This window comes from Erithacus rubecula (assembly GCF_903797595.1).
Source record: "Erithacus rubecula genome assembly, chromosome: 21".
Lineage (NCBI taxonomy): Eukaryota > Metazoa > Chordata > Aves > Passeriformes > Muscicapidae > Erithacus > Erithacus rubecula.
The window spans coordinates 888,258-909,091 of record NC_136673.1 but is presented as its reverse complement, the minus strand read 5'-3'; the positions used below and the strand labels follow the sequence as shown (position 1 = coordinate 909,091).

Sequence of the window (20,834 nt, the reverse complement as noted above, 5' to 3'; positions counted from 1 at the left end):
CAGGGCAGGGCTGGTGGGGAGTGCATACCATTAACTTCAGCACTCTTTTTCCCTTCCAGCTAAGCCTGGAAAACCTTAGCCAAAAGACAGCAAACCACAGGGAAGTGGAGACGTGTGTGATGTAAGTGACATCTGACTTTAAAAATACTGGCCAGCACCATGAAACCTCTGTTCCTGTCCCATATCCCTCCTCCCCTGCCCTTCACCTCCAGCTTCAGCCATCCTCTGGGGTGTCTGTGAAGCTCTGCTACCCTGGCTCCTGCAATGGGATGAATTTGTAAAATCCAGTAATGTATTGCATTAAGCAAACCTGGAATTGTGTGTTCTGAGAGCTTGTAGGGAAGAACCTGGCACACCAAGTGTGGGGCTTGGCTAGCAAGGGTTTTCTGCCTTGTATGGCCTGAGGAGTTGGCAAAATCTTTGAGAGAATAATAAGTTCTGCTGGAAGCCACCATTTTCTGACTTATTCTAACAGTCTTTTAAACCAGTGTTTCAGTGTCTCCTTCTGCAGACTCTGGAGAGCATTTTTTTAATGTGTTGCTTAAGAAAAATTGTCATGCAAAACAGCCCAACAGTTTCTTTTGTATGACAGAAAGCAAAAAGCATCAAACAGAGAACAAGAAATTAAGTAGGTGATATTCCTAGTCTAGTTGGGCTGTCAGAACTGGGAGAACTGTCTGTCTGCAGCTGAGCACAGATCCATGTGATAACTTCTAGTATCAAAGGGAAGGAGAGTCCCTGTTGTGGATGTGCTCCTGGTTGCCTTTTATTTATGTAGTTCATTTGGAGCTGAGCAGTCCCTTAGGAAAGGGTGATGTCAGGAGCTGTATTCCTCCCTTTACTGTGCCCACTTGCTGTTCTAATAATAATTCTCCCTCCTGTCTGTGCTGCTGCTGCATTACAACACAGTCCTTAGTGCAGGAGCAGTGGCTCTTCCTTTGTACAGCACCAAATACCACCCCCTCCAGAGCATGATATGCCAAAACCAGTGCATGAGATAACTAATTTTATTTTCCTTGGTCAGCTGGAAAAGCCAGCCTCACATATTTTTCCTGCCTTCCGATACCTTTCACATTGGCAGGCTGTGGATTTTCTTTTGTATGTTTTATTGATTGCATAAATGGCCTCTTCACAGTGGGTCTGGTGAAGTCTTTGCATGTGAGAACTACTTGGTTTTAAAAAACAACCCAAAGCCTAGTTGGTGTTACTTGCCCGTGCCAGGGCTAGCACAGCTTATGTTGGCAGTGGTTGGGGTTGTTGAGTGTATAACCTAAGGATAGTGTAAAATAAAATCCACTGCCATTAAATTAAAAGACTGATATCTAGACTGTATAAAAATACTTTGCAACTTAAGCAAGCTCCTCAATTTCTGCAAATGTACCAGAAGCTGCTCTGGAGTGCCACGGTGGAGTGCAGAACCTACGGGCTCGCTGCAGGATTTGGGTCACCCTTGCTGTGGAGCACACGGGACCTGGGGGTTGTCCCCCTTCCTGAAATTCCTGCATCACCTCCTGGCTACTTGTGACATCTGTTTTTGAGGTCTCACTGTTCACTTCAGTCTCATATGTTGGTGCTCTAAGTGCTTGGTGTTTGTTCTGTGCTGTGTAAATGTGAATGTTCAGAGGTTTCAGACGCAGGCTGGTGCTTCAGTGTTCACATCCTTCTTGCCAGCCTCGTGCTGAAGCTTGTGACATCTGAGTGGTGTGTTTTGGACTCTGGCACCCATATGGCAGTTACCTGACAGTACAGAGACACTTTTTACCTTTTTCTGGAGCTCTTCAACAAGTGCTTTGTGCAATGCCCCCGTGCCTTGCCCTGGTGCTCTGTGTGCTGTTACATGGGTGTGTAAAAACAAGTTTGTGTGGGCTGCATCTTGGCTAAACTGGGAAATCATGAGACTGCTTGGTTGGCAGGATGGCCCTCTAACTTACCCCAAAAGCTGGGTGGAAATTGCCAGTTTCTCCTGCATTTGTTAGGCATGAAGTTTTTATTCAGGGAAGCATTTCTGAAGCCTCTTTAGTGATTGTGAAGGATTTTTTGGCTGAAAGATGCTTCTGGTTGCTTCCTGATGGCTGGAAAGAGTGAGCTTTGCCATTTCCTGCCTTGCACTGGGACATGTAGGTAATTATTTGTGCAAATGGCATCCAAACAGAGCTGCTGCACAAATGGAAACCTGTTGCTTAACAGAAACACTTAACCAGAGCTGGTAGAAAAGCTGCTGGAAGTAAAAACTCTGCATGTGCCCACTTAGAGATGTGTTTGTCTTGCACAAAAATCCTGAGCATGGCAGAGCTGAAGCCCTAGCAGCCATTTCCAGAGATGTTTGGTTGTTGCTTCTGCTGCAAAATCTGTAGCTCATCTTTGTATGCTCAAAAGGATAATTTGATATCTGTGTGTGTTTGGAGTAAGATTTTTAAAAGCTGCTCTGCCTCTCTATGCCTTCATAATCCCTTACTCAATACACCATCCTAGTTTTTTGTTCAGGTGATTATTGTATGATACAACATTTTATTTACATGAAGAATAAAAATGGATCTGCAGGGATAATTTTGGGCAATGCAAGCCATGGAATTAAACAGTCATGAGGCTGCAGAGAGGAAGGATGGGAGGGTACTTATTGGCATTCTGGCTAAATTTGCCTTGTTTTAGCAATAGGAGCTATTGAGCTACAGTTTTCAGCAGTTACAGAAGAGGATGAAATGTAGGGAGAACTGAGGCTGGTCTCTAAATACAGCTGCAGGATAAATACCTCTGCAGAAGGCAAATTTGGAGAGGATTTCTTTGTCCAAGTGTGAAATCCAAGTGCTGTTTGTTCTACAGTCCTTTCATTGTCAGTTTTGTGTTTGTGAAGACAGTCCTCAGAGTTATTTTATTTTGTGGCTATTGTACCACTGTTACTTTTAATTTTGCTGTGTTAACTAGTGCATTGTGCAATAATTGGTCCCATGCCTTGATTCTCAGCTGTTTTTTTTAATGAGTCTTGAGAAGAATAACCTGTGGAGGACTGCATGCTCTGTGTTACATTCCCATGGAACTGAGCATGCATCTCAGTCTGGATGAGTTCACAGCAACCCTTGATTTTTGAATAATATGGCTATTTTTTTCTTCATAGGACTGAGCTTGCCCTAAAAGAAATCATGTCATCAGGGGGAGCTGAAGATGATATTCCTCAAGCAGAGAGAAAAACGGTGACAGACTTTTGCTACTTATTGGATAAATCTAAGCAGCTCTTCAATGGCTTAAGGTTAGTGGATTTTTGACAGTATTACTTTAGAAAAGCCTTGGAACACACTGCAGTGTGTGATGCTGAACATTTCAAACCCAAACCCAGTAAGTTTGTTTAAGAGAGAACAATGCACCACTGTATGGGTACTTTTGGACCTTGTGTGTAAGAATGTTTGTAGGAGCAGAGGTTCCAGTTAATAGTAAACTAGAAGTTGGAAATCCCATTAAATTAATGTGATTATTGCTGAAATGGTGTGTTTGAAGGCCACAATTAAGGATTAGGTGTGACTGTGTGCAGTCCACAGCATGCAAATCCAAAGCACTACTGTCTTCCTGGAAAAAGAAAGGAAAGAGGAGGGTTGGTCTGGGTGGGAGGAAAGGAGGAGGGAATATCTCTAGGGAAGAAATTTAGGAAGCAATAAACAGAAACATCGAAACCATACACTGTGTGTGTCTGGTGAAACAAGTGCTTAATCTGAACTCTGGAGAAAGGTAAAATCTACATTTATCTACTAAGCAGCTGCAACAACAGCTGGAAAGTCCAACTGGTTTGTCTGCAGGGGGAATACACGTTTGGACAGTAATATGGGTATCCTGTTTATGTCAATATATGCTGAGTTAAACAGCATATATCCAAAGCTGCTTTATTTCTAAGCTTTGCTGTAGAGTCTCTTAAGTAACAGGGGTTTGAGCTCATATCTGGTTGGCAGTTCAGCCTCTTAGTGGTCTCTGAGTAATGCTGTATGTTTGGGCCCTTATAGCTTGCTGTTAGTCAAACACAGATGGTTAGCAAAGATGCTTTTAATTCCTCCACCCCCCGCTATTGATAATCCTTTCATGTGCTTTAGAAGTTGATTACCAAATCCAAAACAAACATTTTGTGCTCCAAAATCTGAATGGCAAATGGGCAGTTGAGACAAGGAGTTCTTGATGATTGAGTTTGAATCCCCCCCCATGAAAAACAGTCTAAAGCAAAAGGACTGAGTTGTTGAGACCAGGATTTCCAGGACTGTATATGACATTGCATGGCTTTCTGATAGATTTTGCTTGAAATTTTGGCCTGAGTCACTGAAGAGTGCAGATGAACAGAGTTCATATGTGGCTGCATGCTGCTTCAGTTCAGGTAGGGAGGTGGCAGAGAACCTCCAGCCATTCTGTCCCTCCTTTGGCCATGGAGGGAGGTAGTGCTTGTATCAGATTTCGAGATGGGAGATGGAGCTTCTCAGCATGTCCATGGTACTTTTCCAGAAAGAAACTGTCTTGTCCAGATAAATGAAAAGCAAATGGAAAATACCTTTAAATGAAGTATGGCAAATAGAAATAGAGATGGGATTAAGCAGCCAGTTCTGCTGTGTCAAAATAGGAACATTGCAGAACAGGAACCTGTCTCTGTCCTTACTGTAACCTGACACAGTTGCTTCTTACACTTGACCACCATTTCACCTCTGAGACCTGTGATTCCCCTGGGCATAATGACAGGATAAAGCAACATTATAATTCTCAGGTATCTGCTCTGTTAGTGCTTGTTCTCTGGGGAGTTCACCTGGAAATGTCTTGGCAAGCATCCCAATTCTTAGTCCAGTTGCTTGCTTTCCCTCCAGCATAATAAATGCATTTGATTCATGCCTGACACCTTCTGTTGTGAAGATGATGAGGCCTTTGCTGCTGTGCTTTATGCTATTCTCTTGCCCCTACCACGTTTCATAGAAAAGAAATGATGGGGGAGGGAGAGGAGAGCAATGATTTCCTTCCCAAAACCTCCTCTGGGCACTTCAGCTCCAGGGAGCTGAGCCTATAGCTGTGTTGGCAGCTGCTTAGCTGTTGCTGCTGCCAAAAATTGCAAGGGCTCAGCCTGCCACGTCTTTGTTTCAGTAGCATTTCCTTCCTCTCTTCCCAATGCAGATGCCAAATACAGCATTTGAGGAAAACATATGATGGTCTGCCAAGGTTGCTGCTGGAAAGTGCTTTGAGCTCCTGCTCCCAGTGATGGCATCTCCTGTGGCCATGCCTACTGGGGTAACCCAGGGGGGGTGTCTTCATAGTGTCTCTACCCTGAGCTATAAGTTAGAATAAGCTGTTAATGAAGAATGCTGCAATGGCTCTCTTCTTTCCCTACTCCCACTTGCTTTTTTCTTGAAAGAGGCTGGAAAGAGGGAAGGTGTAAGGAAGCATTTTGTCATGGTATATTGTCACTGGTGTTATTTTCTTTTAAATGTTAAAAAATGCTTAAGTGTGTTCAGTATCACAAAGAATTCTGAAACTTCAAGGAATTAAAAGACTTTCTGCAGTTGTGTTTTAGGGAGGTGATTGTCCCTTTGTACTGGGCACTGGTGAGGAAACTTGTCCTGTTCTGGGCCCCTCATGGCAAGAGAGACACCGAGGGGCTGGAGTGTGTCCAGGGATGGGAACAAAGCTGAGGAAAGGTCTGGAGCACCAGGAGCAGCAGAGGGAGCTGGGGAGGCTCAGCATGGGGAGCAGGAGGCTCAGGGGGCTCCCCCTGGCTCTGTGCCACTGCACTTCTATCCCACTGCTGCTCAGGTTCTGGGAACAGGAGCCTGTAACTACTACAAACCCATGAGCATAAAAGGAAATTGTCTCTTTTTATCACCTGTCAAAACTGTGAATGTATTTAAAGCTTTGAATGTTAAACTTGCAGTTATTGTAGCCTTCCTCTTTGAAGTGTACTGATGAGTCTCTAGGACATTCTCAACATCTTTAATGTCCCTGTGTGACAACTTCCATGTGGCACTGGCCAAACACATCTCAGCACCTTTAATTGGGTTTCAGCCAGTATTATCTGGCAGCATGGTTGAAATGAACTGACAGAGAATTAATTATGAGCACGTAAGTAGTGCTGGTCTTTGTGGAGACAAAGAGTACAGCAAGAATTGGATAAAATTCTGTCTGTGAAATTTATCCACCAGCCACTCTAGTGCAGCAAGAGAACCTGTGCCCAGTGTGGGAAACCCATCATTCTAGAGCATCAGAGTTTGTGTCTTCTTTACCTGCCATTTGGAGTGTTTTAAAAGCCAATAAATTGGAAATGGTTTCCACTTGTTGTTGCAGGCTGTTGTGCTGACCTAAATCAAGTCTCCAGTCCCTCCTCTGCATTGGGATTCGTTTGGTTGCCCCTTTATTCCTTTTTTTGGTAGCCAGAGCAGGTGCCCTCCTGTTGCCAGCAGCCTGGGCTGGGCACATCCCACAGGAAAACCTGCTGCCTTTGTCTCTCCTCACTGTTCTGGTGGCTTCTGTAGATCTGGAAGTAGCAAAAAGTCTTGCTACAGCATAGGTCTTGAACTCCCAAATTGAGTGTATAATTGCTCCTGGGTAGTGTGTTCCCTGTCTCCCTTGGTGGGAGGAGCTGTGTTAAAAGCCCCCTCTGCAATCAGCCAAGGCTTTGGGATTCTTTTGGGCTATTTCTCACCAAATAATGCATGTCCCTGTGTTCTATTAAAAAAACTGGCCTAAATGTCCTCTTTTGCTTATGCATCCTTTCTCATGGCAAAATTTCTCGTAATGTGGGAGCAGCAGGTGTGCTGTTCAGCACAGAGCAGCAGAGGGATGGCAGGAAGGGCAGCTCTTGTGTGCCAAAAGCTGTAGTGAAAGCACAGTAATGTATTGTCATAAATGAAGTTTTATTACAGCCATGTCAGAATACTCTCAAAAGAACAAGTGCTGGTGTCTGTTTCCATGGAGATCCTTCCCGAATCCCTGCTATTGTGCAGCCATGCCAGCTGCAGGCAGGGGAGCAGCCCAGGGGGACCCGTGAGGACACACAGCAGTGGCCAGACACACGGACAGGCTCTGCCAGAGCTCCCTGCTGCTTTCCACACAGCCCAGCCTGCTGCACGACTGCAGGTTGTGGTGGAACGTTCAGGGGAAGGTGGCAGGTGAGCTTTGCAGAGGGGTAATTAGCTCACTGGAGAGGGAGAGATGCACGAGCATCACCAGCACATAGGTACCTGCTTATTTCTTAGTTTGTGCAGATACTGCTGTTTGAGGGAGGGGTGTTTTCTTGGGTTAATTCAGTCATTCTTAAATTAGTGCCAGGGAACTTTGATTTGTATCACTTTAGAAGTATCCATTTTAGTGTGGTTTTATATTTATATTTTTTTAATATACTTTAACATTGAATCTTGTGGATATGCTAATTCAATTATAGTTACCTCTTGCTGTGTCTAAGTCTGTGCTGTATCTTGGGTGTGTGTTTGGACAGTGCCTTAGCTTCTTTCGGTTAGCTAAAATGTTTACATTATTACAAGAGAAGCTGGTGAATTGTTCCTTGCAGAACATGCTTTAAATTTGCATGTGTTTGTATCATGCTGTACTTGAATGAAGATGTTGGTACCCTGAAGCACATATTTATATTCCTGTTTACCCCTTGCTGCACCAACATACATTGCAGGATTTGAGCAGCCAGTTGCAAGTTTGAGGGGATTTTTTTTTTTTTAATTCGGTAAAATCCAGCCCAGATTCCTTGGCATTTTCATGGAATATAAGCACCAAGCACTGGAATGCTTTTCCAGACTGGTAAGGGATTCATTTTACTTGTAGTAGCTGAGCTAGGGCCCTTCAAGCTGTGTGGGAAGTACAGTTGGCTGAGGAGCAGAGGAATATTAATTTCCTTTCCTACCTCGGGTGCTGTTAAAAGCAATTACAGTGAGCAGAAACAGGCCAGAATGCTGCTCTGAAATGCTGTGCACTGCTCTGAAATGCTGTGCACTGCTCTGAAATGCTGTGCACTGCTCTGAAATGCTGTGCGCTGCTCTGAAATGCTGTGTGCTGCTCTGAAATGCTGTGTGCTGCTCTGCTGCTCTGACTCCTTCTGAGAACATGGCAAGGTTTCTGAAGGTGGTGCTTCCCTTGGACTCTACCCTGTAGCTTGGAAGTGAAATGTGCTGCTTTTCTGTCTGCTGAAGGTGGTATATGAACCAGCACAGTGATTTGGGAGAGAATTTCTTGTGGAAATCAATCTTAAATCAAAGAGGATTCTGTCTTGGAAAAGCTGTTCTGCTTCCACTTGTACAGTTGTTCACCCCCTTTAATGAGCTTTGGTGTAGATGTGTAGGGAACTGAGTGCTCAGTGGCACTCAGGGGTTTGGTCTCCTCTGTTGCATTTGTTTCAATGTTCAGGTTTCTGTCAGGGAGATGGGAGGAGAGCACAAACCTTTAAAGCCAAAATCCTTAGGAATTCATCATAGTTGTGGGCTGGAAATCCAGGGGAGGTAGGAGAGCAGAACTGTCTCACTGCAGCACTGGAGACTGACAGGAACAAACCAGAAGTGCTCGGGTTGTGTCATGTGTAAGGGTGAGTTAGGGGTGACAAATGTGGTGATGGTGGAACAGAACCCAGTGAATGTGAACTGGGAGCACCCATGTGCTGGCCTGGCCTGGTGATCCTGGGGCACTGGTTTTGGGTGTGATGTCATAGGCTCTGTTTCTGAGACATGGCCATATCCATTTGAAAAAGATTATTTCCTTAATGACTAACAGTAAATATTACCAGTCTAAATTAAATACATTTCCACTGGGTTATTCTGCTTCTTCTTGGGTAGGGTTTTTCTGCATTATGATATTTTAAGAATCCAATCTGTCTTTCTGTGTATATTACCATAAAATTACTTCTCTTTTAGCAAAATTGTGAGACTTTTTTCAAACACCTGTTGCATGTAGCAACATGATTATTTTCTATTTGAAGAGATCCAGGAACAGCAGATTTTGAGAAACTCTGGCAATCATCGTTCTTGTAGTTCTGGGCACAGGCAGAATTCTTGAGCATGTCAAGTGAATCCTGAACAAAGCAGTTCTGACTTTGACACAAACGTGCTCCTGTCACGTTGGGCTGACTGGATTCTGCTTCCTAATTCTGCTGTTGTTGCTGTCTCTTGCAGGGATTTACCTCAGTATGGGCAGAAGCAGTGGCAATCCTATTTTGGGCGAACATTTGATGTTTACACCAAACTCTGGAAGTTCCAGCAGCAGCACCGGTAAGGAAATGCTGTAGGCAGATGAGTTGTGTGGGTTTAAATGCAGCTTTAGTCTCTGGAATGCCCAGGGCCCCAGCTAAGATTGAGATTTCACTGTGCTGTTCAAGCATGAAGGGAGGGAGCAGCCACTTCCTGCAGTGCTCACAGTCTATTGAATTAAAATATTGCAGAGTGTTCAGTGTGACTTTTTCAACCAACCCTTTTGCTCTACCTGAGTGTGTGGTGCTTTAATTTCTTACTGGGGAGGTGATGGATTCTGCAGAGCAGAATGTGGAATGGTGTGAAGTCTCTTGCTGCAGTGTGGGCTCTGATCCTTCACACCTTTCTCTGGCTGCACAGTCTGAGTGTTCTCCTGGGAAGTTGTGACCTTTTGTTGTGTGTATTTTGTGCAACACTTAAGTCTGGTTCTGGTAAGTTTATGCAAGATAAATGGTCCTTGTTGTGGGGTCTGTGTGCTCTTGGCTCTGTGAGGGGCTGCTGCTGGCAATGCTGTACCAGTAATGAAGGCTGACTTTGTCCTGCAGTGGTTCTTTGTCTTGTCTGGTGGGATGTTCTGGGAAATTTGGGAATCCTTTTAATCTTTCTTTTCTCTCTTGTGGCATAGACAAGTATTGGACAATCGGTATGGGTTGAAGAGGTGGCAAATTGGGGAAATTGCTTCCAAGATTGGGCAGCTCTATTACCATTATTAGTAAGTAAGCACAGAAAGGATTCAGTGGGCAGTGCAGGGTTAGTGGCAGCTGCATGGCAAATGCCAGGAGGAATCAGAGATTGGGCTGAGGGCCCTGGGGGCTGCATGGGTGCTACAGGGAAAGCCCCTGTGAGCCTGGTGCCACATTGCTGGTCACACTGGTACTGCCCAAGGACCTGCTCCTGCCTCCAAAGTGTCCTCCCTGCATGCTGCATTGTGCAAAAGTGTGATTTACAATTTTGGGAGCCTGATGTTCCTTTAAACTGTTCAGTGACCCATCACCTGTGTGTGGGGGTGCAAGATGGGCAGCTTTGTTATCTAAAATGGGATCCCAGCTCAGAACCTGCCTCCCCAGAGCGAGAGTGTGTCTCTGATGGGGTGGCACTGGAGGAGGGAGTTGTGCAGGAGGCTGAGGGGCAGGAGGGGAGGTGTGGTGTGGCTGTCCCCAGGGGCTGATGGCTTTGTCCCCTGCAGCCTGCGCACCTCTGAAACCAGCTATCTGAACGAGGCCTTCTCCTTCTACTCTGCCATCAGGCAGAGGTCCTACTACTCCCAGGTCAACAAAGAAGACAGGTATGTCTGATGGGGGCCCTTGTGTTTGCAAGGCTAGAAAGATGTGTGTGCAAGCAGCAAGGAGGGTAACTGGGATAAAATCCGTGTTGTTGAAGGAGATTTGTTTTAATCCTTCTGCCACCATTGAAAAATTCAGGATGAATAAGAGCTTTGCTGTGTGACTGGAAGAATCCTGGTCCTAATACAAGGCTATGAGCCCCAAAGTTTTGTCATTTAAAATCCTGAGCAGTATCATTGCTGGGAACTGGAATGCTGTGGGTGGCAGATGGGTCAGCTGGGCTGAAGCAGAGGGATGTATTTGATTCTCATCAGGCCTTTCAGGGGAGCAGCAGCTCATACCCTGGTACAGCAAGGTTTGAAGAGCCAGCCATGATAGCTGACTCTCATGCTCCCCATGTAAGGAGGCTGTGGCTTTCTTAAGTTATTTTTTATGTCCCTGTACTCAATTTTAACTAAACCTCCTAGCAGCCAGGTGGCCATTCATCACCACATGAGTTCAGTCAGAGCTCTTAATCTGCAAGTGTTCAGCCCTGCTCTGGTGTTAAACTCCTCCCCTCCCTTACCCTGCTACCTACCTCTGTTCTATTTTAATCTCAGATTTGGCTGTGGTGTTTTTGTTGTTGTGTCTAGGCCTGAATTAGTGGTTAAGAAGCTGCGTTACTATGCAAGGTTTATAGTGGTTTGTCTCCTGCTCAACAAGATGGATGTTGTAAAGGACCTTGTGAAGGTAGGCTAAAATCAGGATAAAAATGCTGAGGGGTAGGAGGTTGCTGATGCTTGCTTTTCTAATCTGACATCCAACACAGGGAATACCTTCTGTGATTCCATTTCATAATGACACTTTAAGATCAAATGCTGTGGTAGCATTGTTGGAACAGCAGGTAAAAGTATTCCAATAGCTGCAGCCCAGACAGGGAGGTGCCCTGGAAGTGCAGAAAAGGAACAGCAAGCTGCTTCCCACAGCATATGCTTCCCAGCCCCTCTGACAGCCTCGTTTCAAGCAGTTCCTGGGCTTGACAGCTTTGTGTAGGTTGCATTGCTGTCTGTGTCACAGCTCCCTTGAACTGCAGACTTAGCTTAGCACAGCTAAACCAGCCACACCATCCCTTTTCTCAAGGTATTTAAAGTTACTTGCAAGCTGAAATTTGAGTACTTGGAATCCATAGCTTATGGTAATAACCAGTGACATAGCTGTGAGTGGGATAATTATACTTAACTCCAGATATCCTTTGCATTTGGACCTATGTAAAAGGCAGTTTGCATTGCCAGAACTCAGTGCAGCATTGGCATTCTGTCTGCTGAAGGAGCCCGTTTTGGCTGGCATGTTAGCACTGTGCTGCATATGTTCTCAAGGAATTTATTTATTTATTATTCTAAAGGCCAGCACAGCAAACCAAATAGAAGGTTGCTGACTGCCTGTTAGGTTCTAGGACTGACTGTGTCTGACTCTGAACTTTTCCATCAGGAGCTGTCAGATGAAATTGAGGACTACACGCATCGTTTCAATACTGAAGATCAGGTGGAGTGGAACCTGGTTCTTCAGGAAGTGGCAGCATTCATTGAGGTGAGAACACCACCCCCTGTAGTTGTTTCAGAGTTTTCTTGTTGGTGGAAGTGTTCCTGTATCACCACACCTGTGAGGGAAGCAGGTGGAGGGACAGTGTGCCTGTCCCTTGAATCCCTTGAATCACTGACACAAGGTCACAGGAATATTTAAATATTGCCACAATGGGTGGCAGCTTTATCATTCACTCTCCTCCTTTGCTATTCATTTCTACAAAGGGAAGGCAAGCTAAAATAGGCAAACTAAAATTATTATGAATGTCAAAATATTTAGTTTATTCTGCATGAATTTGTAAGGCTGTTGATGATATCTGACTGCTCAGGATTAGCAAAGCTGAAGCAGAGTCCATGTCACTGGAGGCAGTGTGCTTTTCTCTTTGCTTCTTTGTACCTTCATCTGCTTGTCCCATGTATTTCTTGCAGTCCCTAAGAACTTGGCTTTTCCAAGTGGGAAGGCTTTACCCTGTAGCCTGCATATAAATATATAAATACATTTATGGCAAAGTAATTTAAAAAGCTGCCTCGTTTGTGGAATGTTTATTGTAAGTGCTGAGACCTGTGGACTTCTCTCTGACTGCAGATGTGTATGCTTTCCTGAATTCTTGATTTATTCTGGTTGCTTTTTTTAGGCAGACCCTGTCATGGTTTTAAATGATGACAACACCATTGTAATCACCTCTAACAGGCTTTCTGAGACAGGAGCTCCGTTGCTGGAGCAGGGCATGATAGTGGGACAGCTTGCTCTTGCAGATGCACTCATTATTGGCAACTGCAACAACCAGGTAAAGGAAATTCTGGGCACCTGGGCTTGCATCTTTGGAGTCCCCCCCATGACATCCCTTCTGATCATACAACAGAGATTCCAAGAGGAGAATACTGAAATATTTTTATTGTGATGGTTGCATGGTAGCAGGAGGAAGAGGGTTCTCAGAAATAAGAGCTGAAAATGAAATGCTGGGTGTTAAACCTGTGTACCGGACCTCTTATTATTTATATTCAACATGTCAGTTAAATAGATACAATGAATTTTCATATACTGGATTATTTGTAACAATGTTGAAGCATGGGAGACCTCTAAGATACATCTAGAAAAAGCTTGACTTAAGATTTCATCATTTGACTCACTCCAGCTTGTTGCAACTTCAGTGGCATCAGGAAGAGGTTTTCAAAAGACATTCTAGATCCTGTTTTAGATGATAATGATAGTGAAGTTGTACAAATTTCATGACTTCTCTCTGAGTTCTTTTCAGGTAAGGAAGGGAGCTCTTTGTAAACTACACTTAATCTGTCTTTGTCAAATTTTATCTGAATTCATATTTCCCAGCCATTTCAGCACCTGATTTGTGCACATCCCAGAGAAGCCTGTAATTTGAAGCAGGGGTCTGCAGTGCAGTGGCTTGGCCTGGTAGATCAGTAACAAACAGACTTTGTCTTCTGTGAGCTCTCCTGGAAGTCATTCACAGCTCTTTAGAGATTCAAAGATGGCACTGACAGAGAATGACCCTGAGAGAGAATGGTCTCTCTGGTGTGCAGTGGAGTCTCTTAGCTGGGTAATTCCAGAGAAATTCTGTTTAATGTGTATCTGGCAGAATAAACTGTGTGACTCTCTTGCAGGTCAAGTTCAGTGAATTAACAATTGACATGTTCCGGATGCTGCAAGCCCTGGAGAGGGAACCCATGAACTTGGCATCACAAATGAACAAACCTGGAATGCAGGTGAGTTCCACTTCAGAAAAAAACCTGGCAACACATCTTAACTGGGATTTTTGGTTTGATTGATTGGTTTTAAGTAGTGTACTCCTTCAGTATTGATCTTGCTGTAGTGTGTAGTAGGAAATGCAGAATGGGCAGACCATTTGTGTGGGTAGTGTGTTGGAGATGAGCTTTCTAATAAACAGAAATTTAGAGGGTTGTGAAACTGTTTTGATAATGTCTGGTTGTTGGGGTTTTTTGAGAAGTATTTTGTTTTTTCTTTCTTTTAACAGGAGTCAACAGAGAAACCAGCCAGGCGGGAAAACCCCCATAAATACCTACTTTATAAACCAACTTTTAGCCAGCTATATACATTTTTAGCAGCATCATTTAAGGTTTGTGAAATCACTGAATTTATTTGTAATTAAAAAATATCTGGGACTGTTCGTGAGACTGAATGAAATGTGGATCTCCACTGATCTGGAGAAAAGAAAAATCTTAAGAGTACTCTTTAATTCCATAGCATGCCAAACACAAACCAAAATCAGGGAAGTGCATCAGGAGATTGTTGCTCTCAAGCACTGTATATTGAATTTCCAGTCCTGTATCCTATTGGAACTGTAACAAAGCTTCCTTTGTGATGGTTTGGGACTTGGGGTCTGCATGGATCTTGGCAGTTTGGGGTTCCATATCTTGGACAGATAGTAAAAGATCAGTGTGGAAGCAGATGCTGCTGGAGCTCTGATATGAGCCTAGAGGTTTGTGTGGAGAAGATCTCAGAAAATTACAGACATTTCATCAGGGGAGTGTTTTGTTCTCTTGGAAGGTGTGTATGTGGTGAGCAGGGCAAATCCATGTTCCAAGAGCAGAGTGGAGGGGAGCCAGAAGCAGTAGCACAGTTATAATGACAATGTGCTTATGAAGGTGATGATTCAGTATTAAAATAAACCTGTACCTTTCTTCCCCTGGCACTGGTGCCTTGTTTGCATTGCAGGAGCTGCCTGCCAACAGTGTGCTGCTGATTTACCTGTCTGCCACGGGCGTGTTCCCATCAGGTCGTTCGGATAGTGAAGGTACAATAAAGGAATGCTCCCTGTCATGAACAGGGCTTGAATTCTCTCTGTCTTCCAGGACAAGTGACCAAGAAAGATGTCACAAAGCTCCTTTTAAAAGACAAGTCAATTTCATTCTCCTGTCTACTTAGTAAGATAGCCTTTGTTTTCCACAAGCAATAATTAAATCTTTGTGTTTTAATTAGTGTGCATTAATCTGAGAACTTTTCAAAGGACACGTCCAGTTTCTGATGCATCTGAAGTATTAAAAGCCTCCCAGTGCTGAAGACCACATGGCTCAGCTGATGCATCAGCACAAAGTTCATAAAATGGCTCAGTGGCACTCTGTGATTCTTTGCAGTGCCTGGCACCAGGAGAAGGTGTGGCCAGGACATGGGTGGTGACAGGACTCGAGCAGCTGCAGGGACTGGTCTATTTGCACGCTCATTAACCTGACAATTCAAGCCCTTCTCATGATTTTTGACAATTCCCCTCACCTCACCCTCCTGTTCTTTTCAATCTAGCAGAATATTTGGATGCAGCTGCAATGTAAAAGCTGAAAACTGGTTGGCTGAAGTAAACATAGCCCAATGATCTCTTTATATAATTCAAGAAAAAAAAATCAAAATAACTTTCTAACATCCTAAATATTATTAAAACCTCATCTGTTTGAGACTTGCATTCCTTTATAAGATGCATGCTTTGTCCTCCCCAGTGCATGATTTATAGAGCTCTTAAAATGTTAAAAGAAAAAAATAAAAATCCCTGTCAGCTTTGGATGGTGGCAGTGATTTTTTAAAACACTTTTAACATTTTACTTCTTGCTGCAGCTTGGTGATAGGTCCTAACTGAAGTGTGTTCTCTGAAGCCTGTGGTATGTCCCCCTCTCTGCATGTGTTGTTTCAGCTTAAGACCTTGTGGCAGAGGCCTCCAGGCTCAGTCAGCTGAGGAGCTGCACAGGCAGAGTGCAGCCCTGCTCAATGAATCCATCACAACTGCATTCTTTTAATAAGGTGCTGTGCTCTGCACACACCTCTGCCTTATTAAAAGGGAGAGCAGCTGCAAGCTGCACTGTGCATGGCTGCAAGCCCTGTGTGTGCCAGACCATGTGAGGTGTTTGTAACAGTGCTGAATTAATGTTTGTTCTGTTCCTGATTTTGTATCCCCAAAGCTTCCCTTAAATGGAAAGGCGCCTTGTATCCAAACCTGAAAAAAATTGCATTTGGTGGCCAAATGTGGGTCAGCCAAGTCTGCAAATGTATGACAGAATGAGGAAACTCTCATACTTTATTTTATTAAAGTTAGTGACATTTCATACCCTTACCAATGGCAGAAATATTTCTTGGTATCTTGGATTTGATATTTTTTTATAGTCATTGCTCTTGTCTTTGCACTCTATCAGACATTCAGGGATAGCTTAGTTTTGCAAATTTAGCAGAATATTCAGCTTATAGTGGGAACACATGTCCAGGGCATGTGCATGTGAAAATTGTGAATTCTCACTTTGAGATCTTGAAATAGAAGCCTTTGCTACAGATTTGAAATCTGGTTAAAGCTGTTTTGTCCCTTTGCTATTCTCCGAGTTCTCTCTTCTCCCCTTTGCAGTGTTAGAACTGCAAATGACAGTAGTATTTCTAGTATTTTTTATTCATTTAACCTTATTTTTTGATCAAATTCTGAATCTGGAATATGCAAACTCATACAGTAATTTTACAAAGGTGTGTCAGATGTGTGATGGGTTTTAATCTTTTTTCTCTATAGTGTAACAAGAGCCAATATTTGGATCATTTACATTAGTATTTGTGGGTAAATAGTGAATAATTAAATTAGAAGTTATGAAGTTGCATTCCTTGCTTATCTATTTGCTAGATACTGAAATTTCTAGAAAAGCATAAAAAAGAGCTGAAGTTAGTGAAGTCTCCACATTCCTCTCTCCCCTCCTTACAGCTGGGCTAGTTGAGATTCCCTTAGTGCTCTGGGATTTGTTGTTGCTTCCTCCCTTCCCTGTCTCCCTGAGTGTCTGCCAGGGTGGGTTGCCCCAGCTGATTTTGGTTCCTCTCCCTGCAGGTCCCTACGATTTTGGGGGCGTGCTGACCAACAGCAACCGCGACATCATCAACGGGGACGCGCTGCACAAGCGCAGCCAGTCCTACAAGGAGATGCACTGGTCAGTGTCCTGCTGCACCCCTGCACTTCTCAGGGGTGTGTCTTTCATGGGGAAAAATGCATCTACACCTCTGGAGTTCAGGCTCCTCGCTGCAGGACATCATAATGGGGCTTGGTTTGAGCACTTAGAAATGAATGCGCGGCTTTAATTGATTATTTAAACATTTCAGCCTTACTTATGTAAGTTAATAAAAGTTCTTAATTACTGGCAAGCTTCAGATCAGTGGTGGGTGACTTCTCAAGTAGTTGAATATCTCCTGAACTAGTAAGAAGTCCCCAGAGCCCATGTTATAGACAAGTATAGACAATAGTGCAGTTGCTCTCTGAGGATGAATCTGGGACTGGGGTGTGGAAAATCTGCATTTTATCTGGCTGTGGGCAACTGTGTGGCTGAGACAGCTGTGCAGCAGTGGTGGTGCTCTGAGGTGTCCCTTTCTCTCTGCAGCCTTCACCCTGGAGATCTCTACCCTTTCACCAGAAAGCCCCTGTTCATCATCGTGGATTCTTCCAACAGCGTCGCCTACAAGGTAAGGCCTTGGAGGCAGTTCCTCGTGTGGTAGGATACAGTGCCAACCCCTAGTTAGCTTACACTTCTAACAGGCTATTTTTTTAAACAGTTTGTATTCAGTCTTTCTTTTCTTTTGAGGTTGTGCATGCTAGTCAGGATCTGACCCTATGAATAGGAACAAGAAGGAGAAGCACATGAACAGCCGCTCATTGGAAAGTAATAAATCCTCCTGGAGGGAAAAAGGTTCAAGATTTCCAAGGTCTCTGGTGGGAGGTTTACTTTTGTTTTATACCAAAGACAAATCTCGGTGTGTGTGCATGGGGGTGGGAGATAACTAATGTGCTCTTCTTTTTTCCAGTCATCCAACATTCAGTTGCTTTTAAGCAACAGAAAGGAGTCAAAGCATTGAGCCTGATCTTATAAAACACGGGGTGTCTGTGTCTGAAAAGTGTCTGAACCAAGGAAGTAACAAGCCTCAAATTAGCATCCAGTGTCACTGTAGAGTGGTATTTGCTTGGACACTGAGCCTCCTTCCTAGGGTGCTCTGGACTTACAGTAGAATTGCTCCATGCCAAATCACCTCTGGGAATCTGCAGTTCGGGTAATACAGAAGCAGGCATTGCACTCGTGGTGGCCAGTTGAATCTGGAGAGCATTACACATGTATTTCATTCATGAATGGGGTAATAAGAATGTGCTATATCTGGGGAAAGTGCCACTTCTTCTGTGTTCCTCTTTATAGCTCCATTATGTGCAGTGAGGGGAGGGAACATCCACAGCTGCGTTTCGGAGGAGGAACAGGGACGTCTAGTGGCCAGAGGAACTTGTGCCTTGTTCAGTGTCCACAGGCTGTGCTGGTTGTTTTCAAGGCATGTGTTGGCCAAGGAGAGGTACTAAATCAGTGGTCAGTGTGATTCAGGATAACTCTGTATTGAGCCAGGGAATTCCTGCCAGACAGCCAAATAATGTCTGTCCTCTCTGTTGAGTGTTTGGTTTGTTGTAGTGTAATGTATCTCAGAGGGCTTTTTAAACACCACTTTAAGTTCACTGCACTGGTTTCAGAGTGAATCTGCTTTTTCTTGAATTTCCTTCCTCATTTAAATGGAAGGAAACAATTGGAATGATTTACTTGTTTTTCTGAGAAAGTGAGCATTTATTTCTTTATGCTCTTTCCTCACATTCATTCTGGTATAACATCAGGGGGTTTGGTTTTCTTTCAGGCTAAAATGGTGTGGCTTGTATTTGGTTTTTTTGGTTTGGTTTTGGTACTGCCTTCCTCTGTAATAGAATTGTTAAAAGATGTCAAGTGTATCAGCTCTGTAAGAGAGCAAGGGATTCCAGCTCTGAGCAGACTGGGGCTCTGTGTAGAGCTTAGAGCAAAGGACCTGTTTGGGGCAATGGATTTCCACATGTAGATTTGTAGGTCTTGTGAGAATAATGTCAAGTGTTTACAGTAGAATTTGCTTTTTGTATCATGTTTAAATTTGATAATTAAGTTTTCTTTAGATTTTGTGGGCACACAGTAGGCAACTCTCTAACCTCCACTGAGTTTCTTTGGCTTGTTCTGCAGTGAGCTGGCAGGGGTGTGAAACCCATCAGTCTGTTCAGCACAGCTGGTGGAGAACATCTAGCTCTGGAAAGAGCACAAAAATGTGCTTTTAAAGTATTTCAGGACAGGATTATAGAAGTGGCTGCTAGGAGCACTGACCCAGATCAGAACAGTGTGGGCAAAACTGTAAGGAACCTAAAAAGAAAAATGTTCAGCATTTCGGAAGTGACATTCACCTTCCCTATCTCTTGCCAATGAACATAGGCAGATGTGAGAGGACTGGTTTAGGTGACTTGTTTTGTTTTCCACTGAAGGTTCATGGCAGAGCTCTCAAGGTCAGTGTTTGCAGCCCTTGTGCACTCCTGCCTGTGGTTGTGCTGGGGTCCCAGAGTGCCCTGACAGAGCTGTGACTGTCCCCAGGGGCTGGGAGGTGTCTGGAGGCTCAAGTGCTGCCATGAACAAAGAGGTTCTGTGCAACCCTGTGAGGAATTGAAGTCAATACTGACTGTTCCATGTGGCTGCTCTGATCCTTCCTGGTAGGACAGGAGCTATCCTGACATTTAAATGTCACTGCCAGCAGTACCAGCAGGAACAGCAACTGCTCACACATCTTTTTCTGCAGCCTGTTCCTGCTCTCCTGCACGCATCCCCATCCTCTCCTCTTTCTGGAGGACTTAAATGGTGATGACTGAAAGTAAGTCCTGCCAGGAAGTGGCTTGCCAGTTTGTCAAATCAGCAGCACTTGAACAGCTTCCTCCCCTGTATATTTAGCTGAAAGTGGAAGATAACTGCAAATCGAGCACATCTACTGAAAGCCGTGATTTTTTTTTTTAACACTTCCATTTAAATATAGCTGTCTGTGTGTTCTTGAAGGTTACCACTGCATATGTGGATGAAATAATATTTTTAAATCAATACCTTCCTGTAGCTGTGGTTGTCTAGGATGATGGTGAAATGCAAAGTCTTCAAACCAAACCAAACCAAAACCTCCAGCCAGTGAGAAGGCAAGGCCTTTGTCAGTGGTGGGGTATAAATACTTAGCTTAGCAAAGTTTAAATGTGAAGTGATTTCTGGTGGAGATGATGGGCAGTCCTTTCTTGGAAGGAGATGTACATGACATGCATTGTAAAAATTAGCAGTACTTCTGTTGGAAAGCTGGAACACTGGAGTAAAAAAACAGACAATTTTGAAACAAAATGGGATTTATCCTTTTTGGGGTTGTCTGTGCCCTGAAGAGTAGGGGAATCCATATCCAGACCTCCTGTCAACATCTGGATTGCAGGGCAGTTTTATTTTCTTGGCTTAACCTGCTGGGACAGAGTGCAGAGTGCTGCCAGCCAGTGCCTGAGACCCAGGGGTGAGCCAGGGGTGCTCCTGGCTGTTGGACTGCAGGGCTGTGCTTGCTGTGGTCTCTGAGTGACACACAATTAATTAATTAAACATGTCATTCTGCCCATGGCACTGAGCACAGGAGTGACTGGAGAAGGTCAAACCCTGCCAGTGTGTGCAGTTCATACCAGCAGTGTCTGGGTGACTCCTGGAGTTTGAAATGTTTCTTTCACCAGTTCCTGGCCTGTTGTTACTGTCTGCAAGGGAGTTGTCTTTATTTCTTCCTTGGAGATCAAACTTTAGTATCCAGCATTATCAGTCTTCCCTGGGCTCCTAATGAACTGGAAGGGTTTTTAGCACTACTCAGCACTCTGTCAGAGATGGGCAATGTTTTATTTTGATTAGACTAGATTTCTGTCTCTAGTATTTAGCAGATTTAGATCAAATTAATTACGTAAAACTAATATAGCTGAAATATACTGCCTGGAAAGGAAAGTTCA

At 44.0% G+C, this 20,834-nt stretch overlaps 1 protein-coding gene across 12 annotated transcripts in view; it reads left to right on the top strand.

Moving 5' to 3' along the window:
* The window catches only part of SCAI (suppressor of cancer cell invasion), a 37,337-nt gene that overhangs the window by 8,365 nt on the left and 8,138 nt on the right, over window positions 1–20,834 (top strand). For 4 of the 12 annotated variants that reach the window (XM_079324461.1, XM_079324457.1, XM_079324459.1 and 1 more), the window contains exons 2-13: window positions 3,113–3,244; window positions 9,117–9,212; window positions 9,817–9,903; window positions 10,378–10,476; window positions 11,107–11,203; window positions 11,942–12,040; window positions 12,669–12,821; window positions 13,654–13,755; window positions 14,025–14,126; window positions 14,726–14,804; window positions 16,851–16,950; window positions 17,395–17,476. In XM_079324461.1, coding sequence (XP_079180587.1) covers window positions 3,113–3,244; window positions 9,117–9,212; window positions 9,817–9,903; window positions 10,378–10,476; window positions 11,107–11,203; window positions 11,942–12,040; window positions 12,669–12,821; window positions 13,654–13,755; window positions 14,025–14,126; window positions 14,726–14,804; window positions 16,851–16,950; window positions 17,395–17,476 — 1,228 coding nt within the window. Of the gene's footprint in view, window positions 1–59; window positions 122–1,384; window positions 1,478–3,112; window positions 3,245–9,116; window positions 9,213–9,816; window positions 9,904–10,377; window positions 10,477–11,106; window positions 11,204–11,941; window positions 12,041–12,668; window positions 12,822–13,653; window positions 13,756–14,024; window positions 14,127–14,725; window positions 14,805–16,850; window positions 16,951–17,394; window positions 17,477–20,834 lie in introns of all 12 variants that reach the window. The other 8 variants (XM_079324468.1, XM_079324466.1, XM_079324467.1 and 5 more) reach the window with 4 other exon arrangements.